Source organism: Thermobia domestica, chromosome 15, assembly GCF_964235325.1.
Source record: "Thermobia domestica chromosome 15, izTheDome1.hap1.1, whole genome shotgun sequence".
NCBI lineage: Eukaryota > Metazoa > Arthropoda > Insecta > Zygentoma > Lepismatidae > Thermobia > Thermobia domestica.
This window is the reverse complement of record NC_137468.1, coordinates 87,269,858-87,288,145: the sequence shown is the minus strand read 5'-3', so window position 1 is coordinate 87,288,145 and position 18,288 is coordinate 87,269,858. Positions and strand designations below refer to the sequence as shown.

Genomic DNA, 18,288 nt, shown 5'->3' with positions numbered 1-18,288 from the left:
ACAATGGACTTATATAAGTGAATAAATAAAGAAAAGCTGCTACTAAAATAAGCAAAATTGCAAATAATTAAATCAATCAAACTAAATAATAACACATAAAGTTGCAATATGTTATATCTGACTTCATTGGGACAATTAGAAGATTATCAGAACGTTCACTCCGCTACGAGCCACAATCTCAATCTATTCTGAATCTATCCTCATATTTCTTCATTAAGGCTCGAGTTTAATGGACCCACTCGGTATCCAATGCTATAAATTTTAAAAACTATCACTTAACTCACGGAAATGAAAAAAAAAAATACTTATATAACATAATACAAGAACACAACCAGGGAAATGTCATAGAATCTCAATACTTACTAAGCCTTAGTAATTATTAAAGAAAGTATGCGTACGAGTGCAATGGACCCACCTGGTAGTCCTAGGCAGTGGCGGCGGTTGGACGTTAAAAGTGGGGAGGCAAGACATGATCTGAATACAGTATTTGTATGTCAATGTTACTTTTCCTGGTTGCTTGTAACACTTTGTTAGACTAAAGGCTGTATAACTATTAGGAGACTGTTGTATAGACTAAAGGCTGTATAACTGTATAACTATCTTTTTCAGTTAAAATACCATATATCTTGTTTCATATTTTGTTACGTAAATTGACAAGAGCAACACAAGATACTAACTCTTTGTACTCTTATACAACGAAGGTGTAAGAAGAGGTTTGATTCCTTGCTCATGAAATCAAAAAATCATAAAATCATGCATCTTAAAATTCTGTCTGGAAAATTGTGTGATCAGATTAGGGACCTATTTAATAACAAATTTGCAATACAAATAAATAGAAAGGATAATATTAATCAAATAATCATAGTAATGGATATTAAGGCTTGTTCTGCAAAAGTTATATTGAAACTGGAAATTAATGAACAACTTATATTTTTAATTCCACGCATGTTATTATATGTGTTATTACTCTTTGAAAGACAGTGAATACTACAAGCATATGCTACGACATTCAAAGAAATACTTTTGCAGCTTCCCGAAACATGTTCGTTGCCATTAGATACAGTTTTCATTTTCTTGGAATACATCAAAACTCAACAATACTTAGTCACTCCACATTCCAGTTATACAAAATATTCCTAAAACCTAGAATTATGTTGAATTTACTAAATTTAATTGTATAACAAAACTGCATATGTACACCCCTAAACTCGTATATTACACTACAAAATTATATATTCCTTACTGAGCTCCTTCGTGGCTAAGCGGTTAACGTACGCACCTTTGACGTGGGAGACCTGGGTTCAATTCCCGGAGGGAGCTCACGTGGTTCGGACTCTACGTTAATCATTAAGTTCACGTCTCATATAGCTTCGCTGCTGAACAGGATGTTAAACTGAAAAAAAATCAAATCAAAATATTCCTTACTATAAGAAAGAAGAAAAGAACTGTCAATTTTTCAAGAAAAGAACTGTTTTAGGAACTGTCAATTTTTGTGCAATTAAAGCAGAACTTGTGAAGGACTTCTTTTCTTGCGAAATGATATCTCAATTAGATCCAGAGCGGCTTACTAACATATCGAGCCCTTGTAAGATGAAATGAAAGTACGCTCGAATTGTCTCGCTCCAACAGCTTAATTTTTGGGCCATTTTTAGTGGCATTTTTAAAACGCAATTTCTGTAGCTTTCTTAACTTCACGGAAAGATAACCAATACGTAGGGCCTACTCATGGAACGGCAAATATTTTATGGCACCATTTGTATTCTATGAACCAATAATACATACAAAACTTTATATTTCCAAATGAAACTATATACATTAATGGGTCATTTCAAAAAGTGGAGGAGCAACTGGCCCCCTTTGCCCCCCCTAATCGCCGCCCGTGGTCCTAGGGTTAAAAGTGTATCCTTGTATGGATATTTAGATAGAGGAAATACTAGTTCTTGCCGAATTTCTTTAACTACTTACGATATGTTCCATTATTTTTAAACTAGGGTTTAAAATGTGATTGATTGCGTTTAGGGCGGCTTATAACACTTGACACATGTTCATTAGAACGTTTTATTTTCATTTGATATAAAGAATTATCCAGCAAATTTTGGCATTTGAATTTTTTGACACCCTGTATTTACGATAGGAAATGAAGTTATGCAATGTGCATAAATAATTGCTGTTTTCCATGCAGTAGTATTTGCATTAAGGTGTGTGTAATTATTATTATTTAAAACTATATAAATTTTAAAATAACGCTGGCACATGAATTCACATCCATATATGAAAATCTCATAGGTGATATTATAATGCTCTTAAGTCGTAATTAAATTGTACGTAATTACAGATGTACATGAAAAGTCAGAGTGTTAGAGCTGACGGTGATGAACAGAAGAGGAAAAAAAGAACACATTTCTTTCAACTTGCCTAAGGGGTTTTAAAAGTGACATGACAATTGTGCAGGAAGCATAGCATGATCTTTCAAGTGAAAAATTTTTGTTCTTTAGTCGTCAAAAGAGAGGGGATGGGATAGATGATTTGAGTACGAAACTACATTTATACATATAAACTAGTTCTCTCTTTGGTCAACCCTAGCACACTGACAAGCATCAAATATTTTCTGGGCGCTAAGTACACGATATTATATGTGGGCGCTAAATCTACGGGCGCTAAGTGCACTCCACGATCAGGCTGGCGTCCGTCCTTCTGCTGACTAATGCACCGCAACACAGTGCTGTTTCAATCGTCTTGAAGCATTCCGAATGTGGAATCAATGGGATCAGATTTTCCTGTACGCATCGTCAAAATCGTGTCTTTATGAAATCGAGCAGTCCGTTCAAAAAAAAATTATTCCTTATTTTCTATAGTTTACATCGCATGGTCGAAAGTCTTGTTTTAAAAAATTCTAGGCTCTCACTTCTATTTAAAAAGCCATATTCTTACAACCGTACGTAGAACAATTTAGGATTTTATTTTGAAATAATAAAGATCTTAAACAAGATTTATTTAATTTAGTTCCGTATATTTACCAGCGTACAGGATCTCTAAAATAGAGATAAGTGACCAGAACTTTTTTTCCAGACAAAACTGTACATTGAAATTTTAAAACGTAAAAGAGAGAGAGAGAGAGCAAGTCTGATGTCCAATTAGTTATTTCTGAACGAATGTAAATCTTATGTAGGTATTAAGCTATGATATAATTATCCATTTACACACATTACTTACAGGTATATATATTTCTAGTTTCAGGACTTTCAAAGGGGCAAATTACACCATAGAACGAAAGAATGACTCCATATGACTTGGTAAGTATACAAATAATGAAATATGATTTTAGTAATTATAATAATCCAAACAAAAACACCTGAAGAGCAAAAAGTGCAACCAAGTTCGTCAGCCTCATAAAGTGTTGAGATGAGGATGGATGAGCCAATTTCCTTGGCCACTGCATCTGAAACGAACACTGGAACTTGGCGCGAGGTGTCTAACGTATTCGAATATACCAAGATATCTGTTCCTAGTTTCACTGCCGGGACACTTCAAAAATAAGGCTGGTGGTGATTCCCAAATCCACCGCGCTTAGAAACACCATTCATAAGGCTCATCAACATCATTTTCCTTGACACCTCGCACCAAGTCCCAGTGTCCGTTTCAGATGCAGTGGCCAAGGTACTTGGCTCATCCATCCTCATCTCAGCACTTTTTGAGACTGACAAACTTCGCTGCACTTTTTGCACTTCCTGTGCTTTTGTTCGGATTTCAATTCTTTTTGTAGTTCACTATATCAATATCGTATATTGGGATTCTAAATTGTGGCATATTGTTGAATTGAAATTTAGAATTGTACATTTTTAAAGGAGTCATAATGTGCCACATGCAACATTAGTTCCCAAGGGCTCTCTGACCGGGAATCGAACCCAGGACCCTGTACGACAAAGGCCCAAATGCTAGCCACTAAACCAGCAGGAAGAGTTTCTTCTATTAAATATCTGTCAGAGAGTTATGTCCAAACGAGATTCTGATTCATTTACCCGAGCTACAAAATCACGACCGCTAACATCTCATTTTTCATTACCTAAATACAATGAGTATCAACAGGGCCCCAAAACACTTTATGCTGAATCCTCAATGCTACATCGCTAGACACGGCTGGTGTTTCAACATACTGTACTTAGCTGTTCTCTACCATTCCACATTGCGAAATTAAGGAGTTCATTACGTGACGGACGTATTTTGCGCAGTTTCATACTGCCTCGTGTTTTCCTTCTAATGATATACACCTTTTAAATACCTTGTAAACTTAATTATATTTGTCACCAACATATCTCATATAAAAGTCGAACAATTGAATTTCTCATTTCTTGGAAAATTTCATTAGTTATAAATATTCACACCTCTATATTCTCTTACTTATCGATTTAATTTCAATATCTATTTAATACCAATGACTGCAATAAAGGAAAAAAAATCACCGAAAAAAGAAAAAAATATTAGCTTTCCTTGTCTGAGTTTACAACCACCAAATTTACGGGAGTATGTACGCGCCTTAGCCCATTGAACCACTCGGACGATTGACATTATCACTATGCACATGGTGTATTGAACAACGGAATCATTCCCGATTTCTGATTGTAAGGATAGTTTTTCGTCCATTAAAAATTTCCCATAGCAAATTCCTCAAATTTCATACATAAACCGTTATGAGTATGGAGCCGTTATAAGCTTTATGGAGAGCTTCATATCTTTATCTAATTAAGAAGTACCTAATGGCTACGGACAATATTTTGCCCATAAAATATCCCATAGTACATTTCTCACATTTCGAACGTTTTCCATACTCAAGTCATTATTAGGTAGGTGCCTTTATGTAGAATTTCACGTCTCTAACTCATTGGGAAGTAAATAATCAATGATGAGTGAGTGAATGGATTGTTCTCTGTTTAAGTAAGGAGAGTTTTTCGCCCATAAAAATTCCATAGCACATTCCTCACATTTCGGACATTTTTCATATTCAAGCCATTATAAAATTCCTTTATGCAGAGTTTCACATCTATATCTCATTGGGAAGTACCTAATGGCTACGGACAATTTTTCGCCTATAAAAAACTTCAAATAGCTCTCCTCACATTTCGGGTTTTTTCCCTAATCAAGTTATTATAAGGTACTTTATGCACAATTTCACGTCTCTATCTCATTAGGAACTAGCTAATCAATATGATAAGTGAGTGAATGAACTGATTTCTGTTTGGCTAAGGACAGTTTTTGCCCATAACAAATTTCCCATAGCAAGTGCCTGGAATTTGAAATTTCATACTCAAGCCGTTATAAGGTACCTTTATGTAGAGTTTCACATCTGTATCTCATTAAGAAGTACCTAATGGCTACGGGCTGTAACGCCCCATTCCCCAGGAGTCAGAGGTTGAAAACTAAAAAAAAAAATCCCAAACCAACCCCGGACTCCACCGAAGAAGGGACTACGGCAGGTGGATTCGCGCTGCTCAAGCTCACCTGATTAACTTGTGGCTAGACTGTGATTATCCAGTATTCACTCTAATATAAGGTTAAACAACAATAATAACAAAAAATAACCAACCAAAATTCAGTTTTCAAATAACAAATTTTATTTCAATAAGTATAGGTGAATATTTGCTCAAGCGTTTGAAGAACAGATATTCAACAACATGATTTAAAATATCCAAAAAAATTTAAACAATGTAATTAAATTCCGGAGCAATTAACCAATTTTTCTTTGTACTGAAACCTAGAACCTTCAGATTGAACCCTGAATTTATAGATTTCTCTCAATATTTTTTAGCTAAGAGCAATTCGTATTATTAGCAAAAACTCTAGAAAAAAGAATATTCAAAATTTCGCACCTGTTCGGAGAAAATATTTTTCTTGAGCAAAATATCTTAATTGATCAATATTACTAATTAAAGAAATTCAAACCATTCAAATGTTTTCAAATGCATGAAAATGCAAGAAAATATATTCAAAAAAATATTTGTTCTTTACTGATTTTTTTTTCCGGCAGTATTCAGAACTCTACCTCTTAATTTTTTCCGCGAGGCAATTTTTTTTAATACAATTTCTTATTGTGCAAAACGATGTCCTTATCACAGATTATACTAATATAACCACAAATTAAAGAAATCAATTCCAGCTTAGTACGATTTAGGACCCAAAATTTCAATCCAATTCAATCAATCTGTCCCATTCAATTTCTTGAATTCAAATATACGAATTTACAATTTCAACCCTCTTAATAGCCTCTTCAATTCTGTCTATTCAAACTTTGCAAACAGCATTTCTGAAAACCAGTTTCATTATACCCAAAACAACTGTGACTCCGAGTCTAATAATGACGTGAGAATAATGACGTGAGAGAGAGTTTGCATTAAACGCTAAGCTCTGATCAAACAAATTAACATTAGAAAAGGTAATTCAATGAATACTGGACAATCATACCAAGAATTTCCACCCAAAACAGCATTTAAGCATTACTAGTGAGGTGAGTCTAAAAATTGGGGGGGGGATTTTCAATTTTTCGCAAAAAATCTGAAAATATCACTCTTATTCTCTGGAAAATACCCGAATACATGTCAGCGATTGAATGCAAGTTATATTAACCCATTTCCAGCTCATTAATGATACTACGTAACCAACTAAACCCATATGTAAACTACTAGTTAACTGCGAACTTACCAGGATTAAACGAAACGCAATTTAGCTCCAGCAATATTTTACCTTTGTAGATAATTTTACTTCCCTCTGGTTGGAACAGCTTATGTCCTATGGTCTAGTACTGACTTTCTGTTAACTTGGGCCCGAGACGAAGTGAGTATAATTGATTTTTTCTTTTTGAGAAAAAGGCCGAAAAATAGCTTTAAGAAATTACAACACATTGAAATCCAAACAATATAATCACAAATTGGAGCAGAATGGAGTTACTTTAATGGGCACTTTTGTCTGACCACCAAGGCTCACTCAAGCACCGTCTCCTCGATGCCGGTTTAACTCCATTAAATTTCAAGAAAAATACTTTCCACAAGGGAACAAAATTCTCCGAGATCACAATTACTAACAAAACACTCAGCTGTGTTCACTGAAAGCATTTCAATACACTCACTTCACCTTTGGCCACTTTTATTCTTTTCACTTTTAACTCTGCATTCAACTACAACACGCGCCATGCAAGCTATGAAACAACACACGGTGAACAAGCATACGCGAGCCCAACTCCACCAGCGGAGGTAAAAACAGCACATCAGCCTCAGGAGGCAGCTGCTTCGAAAGCAAGACTCGCCATACAGGATAGGAAATTCTCTCTCACGTTATTATCGCTCGTTACATTTTTTTCTCTCATTTTTTTTTTAAAAAAAGAAACATTTTCTTTCAAAACGTCTGATACCACATAAACGTTAAATAGACGTTACTGTAGACCCACATATAATGCAAATACATCATAATTAGATATAATTATCTTAAATATCAATAATATTTGACTAGATATTATTAATACAAATTTTGCATTCAATCAAGGTTTACATTTTTTTTAAAAAATTCAGTCAATACAAATCTCTATTTCCATGTAGCTGGAATGCTACATCCTCCACCGTCCAACAAAAAAAATCCAGCGCAAGGATTTTTTTCCTAAAAAATACAAAGACTCACAATTAATTAAACAATACAAATTTATAACAATAATATAGATAACAGTAAATAAGATCTGAAATCTAAAGTATTCAGTTTTAACTTTATAAATATTTTTACAATAATATTTGCATTTAATTACCTAGGTTTAACAAATAAAAGAGAATTTGGATTACCATGGCCATAGCAATCGTTAAAATGAACGAATATTAATAAATATAGAATTTTCAATAATTTAATTCAATTTTTAGAACCAACACAATTTTAATTAGAAATATTAATTTATAAATTCTCTAATATAGTACTTATTTTTAATTTTGATGTTTCGATTGGATTATTGAATTTTACAGAGAGAAATTTTAATTTCTACGCTCCCGGAACAACTTAACCTCAGAAACGTGAGACTTACGATATGAATCTTGAGTATCCTCTTCGTTAGAAACCAGCAACGTATTTGGGGTTAAAAATCTTCTAATTACGAAAGGACCATTCCACTTCAGACTCAGGGATTTGGTGATTTTATCTCTCAGAGATGACTTAATATGGGTCTTTATCAATACCTTGTCACCAACCTTCAAAGTAACTTCTCGTCTTCGTTGCATCATTAGCTTCCGTCTTCTCTCCCAGCTTTTCTCCATGTTGCTTATGGCTGCAGTCCACAAGTCAACCGAAGATTTACCACCATAATCTGATTCTGCGATGTTCCATCGTATTTCAAGAGGTGTATAATTAGGACGTCCATAAAAAAGCTCGATGGGACACATCTTCAAACCAGCATGTTCACTGATGTTAAGAGTATATTGCAGATCCGGGACCAAGGATGACCAAAGATGTTGTTTACTCGAAAAATAACAACGAAGCGACGATTTTAGGGTTTTTATGAATCTCTCAGCCGGATTCCCTTCTGGGTGATATGGACTTAATCGGATGTGCTTAATCCCGAGCCCAAACAAAAACTTACTAAAGTACTCCGATACGAATACTGATCCGTTATCGGTAGAAATTGCTTCTGGGAAACCAAATCTGGTGAAAACATCTTGCAACTTATTGGCTATGATCCTGGAACTAATTGTCCTCAATTTCTCAAGAATGACGAAACGACTAGCGTTATCGACTCCAATTAATATAAATTTATATCCTCTTGAAGTTGGCAAGGCCCCAATGATATCGAACATCCAATGTGAATTAACACGCTTGCTGAATTCTGACATTAGATGACCCATTTTCTTCCTGTTATCCTCCTTCGATAATTGACAATTCTGACACGATCTCACGTATTCATTCACATCTCTTACCATATTATTCCAAGTAAATCTTTTCATCAACTTCTTCAATGTTTTGTAAGATCCCGAATGTCCACCGACCAACTGATCGTCATGATGATATTCAATCAGGAGTCTTCTCAAATCTCTAGGAATAACGATCTTAAAAGGATTTATGGCTGAATTTGTCCGCTTCATTAAGATCTTCTTATTTAAAACATATCCTGGGCAAGCTTCACCTTTCTCCAACTTGTCAATTATTTCATTAAACTCTGGATCTTCTCTCTGAAGAGCTTCTATAGGTTCTTTCACCAAAGGTAACCGCCACGGGTTGGCAAGCTTCATATTGTTGGAAAATGTAGCCAAACCAACTGGACTATCCATGATGTTAAATTCGTAAGGATCATAGACCCGTGTAAGTATGTCTGCAACTAAATTTTCCCCTGATCTAATGTGCTTGATCTTAAAATCAAATTGACATAATGTTTCAACAAACGGTCCATATTTCATGAGACGCTTTGAATTATTTAAGATCCATGTCAAGGCTTTATTGTCAGTAAGAATATCAAATTCCTTGACTAAATAATGCCTAAACCTGGATATAGTTTTTACCAAGCTTATAAACTCGATCTCATAAATAGATCTGTGTTTATCGGCTTCTGAGAGTTTCTTACTATAAAACGCGATCGGTTGGATTTCCCCGTTGCTGTTTTCTTGTGAAATGCATCCCGCGATCCTCTTCCCAGACCCATCGATGTTAACAATAAAACGCTTATTCAAGTCTGGTATTTTCAAAACTACATTTTCAATAAGTGTATTTTTCAATTTCTCCAAAATACACTGATGTTCGGTTGTCCAAACAAATTTGTTATTTACAGATTTAAGAGAACTCAAAGGTCCCATAATCTCTTGCATCTCAGGAGCGAACTTCGAATAATAACTAAAAAGTCCTAGGATTTTCATCAGCCCTCTTCTGTTTCTCGGAGGTGGAATATTACGAATAGCAGAAACCCTTGCAGGATCTATCTCCATTTGATCACCACTTATAACATATCCAAGGTAATTAATTTTGTTATAAAACAATAAGCATTTATCAGGAGATATCGTTATATTATATTTTCTAAATCTTTCAAAGACCTTTTCCAAGACCCTCCTATGTTCTTCAAGTGACCTTGAAGAAATTAGGACGTCATCAAAAAAAACTCTTACTCCTTCTGACTCTAGATCTCCCAATACTTTATTCATTGCCCTAGCCAGAATGTTACTACCAGTCTTTATTCCGACTGGAACTCGAGTATACTGGTAACACCCTTTGGGGGTAACGATGGTTGTTATTTCACGTGATTTTTCATCCAAATATATTTGGTTATAAGCTTTACGGAGGTCCAGTTTGCTGTGAATTGCTTTATCGGCAAGGCCTGCTAAACAAGATTCTAAATGTGGAGACGGATAACCATCATTCACAATTAACTCGTTGGCCCTTACATAATTCCCCACAATTCTAAACGTATTATTCTTGTTTTTTACTAAAAAACAACTACTAGCATAATTGCTGTGGTCAACTTCCACCAATATGCCTTGTTGGATCAAAGTTTGAATTTGCTGATCAAATTCTTTTTCTTTATTTCGTGGTATGGGAAATGGTGTTTGCTTAAATGGCTTATTTTCACTTAAATATAGCTTACCTACAAAATCCTTAATACAGCCAATTCGATCCGATATTACATCGGAGTATTTCTCCTTTAACGAATCAATAAAAGCTAAGGTCTCCGAATCCCGACATCTCCAGGACTCATTAGGAATCACCGGTTTTTCCACCTGCGTGTTATCAAGGTTTTTCACCTGTATTGCCGATTTCAATTTTTTATTAAAACATGAGTTATCCGGAGGCAAATATTTCCTATTCTGGCTTATTAATTTTTTTAAGTTCTCTGACTGTTCCATATCCACATCTGATGCTTCTGAATCGGTAATCTGAAGTTTTCTATCCATTTCCCCTTTTGATGACAATACATGCATTTCAGCATCTGAAGAGTTTCCAACAGTCTTCTTGGATCCATCTTTAACAGAAATTTCAACAGCTGGTTTGCTATTATCTTCATGTTTCATAGATTCATCTCTGGAATCACTCTGTTTCTTCTTTCGCTTTCTTCTACGTTGTCCTTTGGGAACACCAGGGAAACCAGAATCCGCTCGACACTCTTCCACCGATACTTCATTCTGCAAATTAGTCGTTGCCACCAAAGAACTACTATTTCCACCAACAGGACATTCCACATGACTTTCAGGAACTACCTTTTCATCCGAATTTAAAACAAAATTTTTAGTGTCAATTTTGTCTGTGATAAATGCTAAATCAACAGGAATCTTTCCAGAACCACTTTGTTCCCTATTTCTGTTTAAATTTTCTATCAAAGTCCAAGGTAGTTCTTGATGCGACGAAATATCTCCGAAACCAATATCCTTAAACCCAGTATCCACTGACCGAGGTAACAAATCAGGACCCTGAACACCTCTTCTACCAAGTTCACACTCAACCACTGTCCTCAAATTCAACAACTGAGAGGCTGAAGGATGTTCAATTTTTAATAACTCAGTTTCTAGTTGTTCACATTCCAATTCACACTGTATTCCCTTGCTAGCAATTCCCAAATAATTTACATCCTCCTTAATAAATATCGAAGCCATACCGGAGTTTTGCCCAGAAAACCAGACTAAGTTCGAAGCACTATCGTTCCGAGTTTCGAACTGGTCACCTTGATCAACTGATCGCAACCACTTTCTTTTATCGTTTAACATACGCCGATAGTTCAAGCGAATTACCTTCTTTCCATTATTCAACATTATTCGATTGTTCACATAATCGATAACTGATTTGGTTTCACGCAGGAAAGGAGTGCCCAACAAACAGTCACATGGGAGTTGTTTCACCACACGAAAATTAACTCGCTCGAAATGACCGGACAGGTTGATATTAAGTAACACTTCCCTATTAGTTGAAAAAGTCAACCCAGACGGAGCATTCACCGTTCTTTCATCCGCTTCCTTCACAAAATGTTCAGCCCCACAACGACGCACAAGATCTTCAGTCACCAAATTGAAACTTGATCCGCCATCTACGCAAATATCAGTCAATTGACTATTAACTTTCACAACAACAAAGGATGCTATAGTGCCATTTAGTTCTGATGGAATATTTCCCCTGGGACTGGGTTTCTCTCCTGTGAAATAATTCGGCTTATTCGAATGAGTCTCTGAAGATATCGAATTTCGAGACCCGAACCCCTTTTGATTCGATTTCGAATTATTTTTATTAGGATGTTCCTTAAAATTATCTTTCCCATTACCACACAATCGATTAGTTCTAGCATTACTACTAGAAAGAACAACATTTGATTTATTTTTTATATAACCCGATTGTTTATTATAATCAATTTGATTTTTATTAATCAGGACGAACTGGTCAGCTATTTCCAAAAGTTCTCTTCTATCAACAGGAATATACGCATTTAACATTCTATGTCTCTGATTCGGATTCATTCCGCTCAGGATTATATTAACTAATTCAATCTCAGGTGCCCTCATTCCTAACACATTCATAGCAACCATGACTGATCGAACATAATTATTAATTAATTCATTTAATTTCTGCCTCCTATAAACACGTTCAGATATTAGCGTATGAATACATACTGGTGTCACAAACTTTGTCAACAGAGAATATCGTAACTCTTCCCAACCAATGTTATCATGTAAGGCAGACAAAATTATTTTCAAAACTGTACCTTCACATCGCGAAATCAAAGCTGTCAGTATCATTCCCAAAGAATAACTGGTATCTAATAAGATTTCTTCGATGCTAACCATAACCTCAAACATCTGAATACTATCATTTCCATCTAATTTCTTAAAATTTCTAAATTTATTCTCTAAATATTCAGAGGTTTTACTAAAAGTATGTTTAATCATGAGCTTATTCTCTACCTGAGAAACAAAATTTGCTGATGCATTTCCTGAATCACGATTATAACATTCGGGGTAATTCAAATTAGCATAGTTGACATAAGGTTGTTGCTCATTCCTAGTATTAACTACCCTAGGAGTTGAATTCCTGATCCTTGAAACTCTTTGATAGTATTGACCCAAATTCAAATACCTATTACTAGGTTCAGGATTCTGAGCCTCGATATTACTTTCTGGACACCCTATATGATTTCCTAAAGATGGTCCATTCAAACTTTCCGAAAAGGTTACCTGCCGACAATCCCGTCCATCATTACTTAAACTGGGATTCACTTGCCTACTAAATCCAAAAGTCGAATCATTTGTACTAGGCATTCCCTCATTATTCTGAACTAGTGAAGGCCTATGACGAATATAAAAGCTTCCTTGAGTCGGAGGTGTAAAAGACATATTAGCATAACCAAGACTCGAATGCTGATCTAAATCTACCTGGCCAGTCCTATCCATGGTTACAAATCCTGAGATATCAATAGGCATATCAATACTAACGTATTCTCTTTCATAATTTCGATTATCCATCCTTGAGATACAATGCTGATAAGATAATATCAATACCAAAATAAACAAAATGATTTCACTTATAATTAACATACAACCAAGTTACCACTAAAATCTACAATCTACCAGTGACCAAATGGAAACAACCCATACAAGAACTACTAATCCAATCGAAATTTCAAAATTTAATTCAAGAAACTTTTTTTAAATATAAATAATGATTAATACTGTTCAAATTTCCAATAATATTACTACAAAACACAACCATCAATTATTTAACCGGAGGTGGAGGTCACAAATATTTATGAAAACACAGTATATATATAATTAACAAGTGAAAATTTTCTAAATTTTAACGTAATCAGGAAAATAACAAAATTAAAAAATTAAATTGGATTTGCTGTTTTGTCATTGTAACGCCCCATTCCCCAGGAGTCAGAGGTTGAAAACTAAAAAAAAAAAAATCCCAAACCAACCCCGGACTCCACCGAAGAAGGGACTACGGCAGGTGGATTCGCGCTGCTCAAGCTCACCTGATTAACTTGTGGCTAGACTGTGATTATCCAGTATTCACTCTAATATAAGGTTAAACAACAATAATAACAAAAAATAACCAACCAAAATTCAGTTTTCAAATAACAAATTTTATTTCAATAAGTATAGGTGAATATTTGCTCAAGCGTTTGAAGAACAGATATTCAACAACATGATTTAAAATATCCAAAAAAATTTAAACAATGTAATTAAATTCCGGAGCAATTAACCAATTTTTCTTTGTACTGAAACCTAGAACCTTCAGATTGAACCCTGAATTTATAGATTTCTCTCAATATTTTTTAGCTAAGAGCAATTCGTATTATTAGCAAAAACTCTAGAAAAAAGAATATTCAAAATTTCGCACCTGTTCGGAGAAAATATTTTTCTTGAGCAAAATATCTTAATTGATCAATATTACTAATTAAAGAAATTCAAACCATTCAAATGTTTTCAAATGCATGAAAATGCAAGAAAATATATTCAAAAAAAAATATTTGTTCTTTACTGATTTTTTTTTCCGGCAGTATTCAGAACTCTACCTCTTAATTTTTTCCGCGAGGCAATTTTTTTTTATACAATTTCTTATTGTGCAAAACGATGTCCTTATCACAGATTATACTAATATAACCACAAATTAAAGAAATCAATTCCAGCTTAGTACGATTTAGGACCCAAAATTTCAATCCAATTCAATCAATCTGTCCCATTCAATTTCTTGAATTCAAATATACGAATTTACAATTTCAACCCTCTTAATAGCCTCTTCAATTCTGTCTATTCAAACTTTGCAAACAGCATTTCTGAAAACCAGTTTCATTATACCCAAAACAACTGTGACTCCGAGTCTAATAATGACGTGAGAATAATGACGTGAGAGAGAGTTTGCATTAAACGCTAAGCTCTGATCAAACAAATTAACATTAGAAAAGGTAATTCAATGAATACTGGACAATCATACCAAGAATTTCCACCCAAAACAGCATTTAAGCATTACTAGTGAGGTGAGTCTAAAAATTTGGGGGGGGGATTTTCAATTTTTCGCAAAAAATCTGAAAATATCACTCTTATTCTCTGGAAAATACCCGAATACATGTCAGCGATTGAATGCAAGTTATATTAACCCATTTCCAGCTCATTAATGATACTACGTAACCAACTAAACCCATATGTAAACTACTAGTTAACTGCGAACTTACCAGGATTAAACGAAACGCAATTTAGCTCCAGCAATATTTTACCTTTGTAGATAATTTTACTTCCCTCTGGTTGGAACAGCTTATGTCCTATGGTCTAGTACTGACTTTCTGTTAACTTGGGCCCGAGACGAAGTGAGTATAATTGATTTTTTCTTTTTGAGAAAAAGGCCGAAAAATAGCTTTAAGAAATTACAACACATTGAAATCCAAACAATATAATCACAAATTGGAGCAGAATGGAGTTACTTTAATGGGCACTTTTGTCTGACCACCAAGGCTCACTCAAGCACCGTCTCCTCGATGCCGGTTTAACTCCATTAAATTTCAAGAAAAATACTTTCCACAAGGGAACAAAATTCTCCGAGATCACAATTACTAACAAAACACTCAGCTGTGTTCACTGAAAGCATTTCAATACACTCACTTCACCTTTGGCCACTTTTATTCTTTTCACTTTTAACTCTGCATTCAACTACAACACGCGCCATGCAAGCTATGAAACAACACACGGTGAACAAGCATACGCGAGCCCAACTCCACCAGCGGAGGTAAAAACAGCAAATCAGCCTCAGGAGGCAGCTGCTTCGAAAGCAAGACTCGCCATACAGGATAGGAAATTCTCTCTCACGTTATTATCGCTCGTTACATTTTTTTCTCTCTCATTTTTTTTTAAAAAAAGAAACATTTTCTTTCAAAACGTCTGATACCACATAAACGTTAAATAGACGTTACTGTAGACCCACATATAATGCAAATACATCATAATTAGATATAATTATCTTAAATATCAATAATATTTGACTAGATATTATTAATACAAATTTTGCATTCAATCAAGGTTTACATTTTTTTAAAAAAATTCAGTCAATACAAATCTCTATTTCCATGTAGCTGGAATGCTACAGGGCAGTATTTCACCCATAAAGAATTTCCCATAGCACATTCCTCACATTTCGGGCTTTTTCCATAGTCAAGTCATTACAAGGTACCTTTATGGAGAGTTTCACGTATCTATCTCATTGGGAAGTAAATAATAAATGAGTGGGTGAATGAACCGATTTCTGCTTGGCTAACGACAGTTTTTCTCCCATAAAAAATACCATAGCACATCCCTTAAATTTTGGACTTTTTCAATACTCAAGTCATTATAAGGTTCCTTTATGCAGAGTTTTACGTTTCTATTTCATAAGGTAGTACCTAATCAATATGATGAGTGAAATCAGTGAGCCTGGAAACTACATATTTTAGGGGTCCAGTACTCAAATATGGTTGAAGCTCGGAATGTGTGATTTGGTATACGAGCACATCTCTTAAATATCTCCTTAAATTTTAAACCTTATATTTCTATCCTTAATAGAATCGTTTTTACAGAGCCTCAAAGTCGGTGATTTTTACCCAAATCTCTTTTGTTCCTGTATAACGTGCTTACGGTAGTGCAGGCCAGTTTTCATTTCTGACGAATTTTCTTCGCCTAAACTTGGCTGCCATTTACTGCCATGCATGTTGATTAAAAGTGAATTTTGAATTATGTATAATGAGTATCTTTGTTATTGAGCTTTAAATTCATATGTATGATTCTATTTAACACCTTAATAGTTTAGTCGTACATTTCAAGCCTTCCTAACGTTTTAGAATTCTCTAAGAAAAAGATGACTACTTCTTGAGACCTAAAATTTCTTAATTTGAAAATTAGAACTCAACATATCAAAAAGGGGTTTGTTCATATTTCCATTACCAAGAGCTCCAGAAGGTAGACGTTGACCAATAGGTGTAATAAGAAGTAATCGTCAAGCCCTATCCAGAAGTATTGTTATTTTGGCCCTAAACCCTCAGAAAGTTGGTAAAAAAGGACAGCAAATGTAAGGAGGTCATTGGTGATTTAGAGAAACTGAGAGGTTTTAGGAATGAAATCAATGTAGGAATAAGATCAGTATGCAAACACATTTAGCATATGTGAGAAGCGTCCGTGCAGGATAGCGCTAAGTTGAGATATTGACATAGATGATTGGTCGCAGATTTGTTTTTCAAAACAAGATATCTCGAAAGAAAAAGTTAGACGAAAGAAAAAACTATGTCAAATATAGAACCTTTCAATAACTTGCATAATCTACTACTACTACTATGAGATCACTGTATTTCAGTGGTTTCCAACAGTAGTGTGCTTGAACTAAAAGTATACAGAAGGTCGTTTCAGCTTTATGGTAACGAATTTTGGATTCTTGTCCATTGCCAAGGATTCTTATTCACAGTTCCATTGCCAAGGGCCCCAGAAAGTAGACGTTGACCAATAGGTGTAATAGAGATACTTAGCACATCAGGGGTTACTTTGCACAAAATATGAAAAGAGTTTCACAGTCCTCTGTCGGCAAAACCATGAACAGAAAAGAGAGAGTTTCAACTAGCACCGTAAGATAGAACATCTAACTGTATTTTGGCTATCATGTTGGCGGTTAACATCAGTTCTAATTACCCGGAGGGTTCATTGTTGTAGAGATATGGAAAGCAGTCACTGTAAAGACCGACAAAATTTGAAAGATATCACGTACCTACAAGATTTTCCGTCAAAGTTAAGTCAGTTTCGTAGAAAACTACTGTGCACCGGTATAATGGGACTTTGATGCAATAGTTGAAATTGAAATGTGAAACGTTTTAAAGTTATAAAAAAAGTAAAACTGGGAGAAAGCGGTTTCAGCCACTACTCGGGGTTAATTTGCACAGGTCCAAAACATCGCTTAGATAGAAAATCATTACTACTGGAATCTCCTGCATTCTACGTTTAGGTAAATTTCCTATTTAGGGGGATATCGGAATTAATTTCTTGTTGGAAAATAGATTATGAACAATGGCGGATTCACAAAAGTAATTTGAGAGAGGCTTTACTCATAAAGACTTTGTTGTATATATATATATATATATATATATATATATATATATATATATATATATATATATAGATATATATATATATATATATATATATATATATATATATATATAGATAGATAGATAGATAGATAGATAGATAGATAGATAGATTACTAGACTTTTAAGAGGGGTTTGCAGCTTATACGCATAGGAATGACTAACATTAGATTAAAAAAAAGAAATAATGCAATTTGGGTGGGTTTTAG

At 34.6% G+C, this 18,288-nt stretch overlaps 1 protein-coding gene across 3 annotated transcripts in view; it reads left to right on the top strand.

Moving 5' to 3' along the window:
* Nucleotides 1-18,288, top strand: part of LOC145671873 (uncharacterized) — a 123,619-nt gene that overhangs the window by 14,136 nt on the left and 91,195 nt on the right. For all 3 annotated transcript variants that reach the window (XR_014128545.1, XM_081741103.1, XM_081741102.1), the window contains exon 2: nucleotides 3,232-3,293. Coding sequence is in view for 2 of the 3 variants with exons in the window: in XM_081741103.1 (XP_081597229.1) it covers nucleotides 3,276-3,293 (18 nt within the window). In the remaining variant the exon portion in view is untranslated. The remainder of the gene's footprint in view (nucleotides 1-3,231; nucleotides 3,294-18,288) is intronic.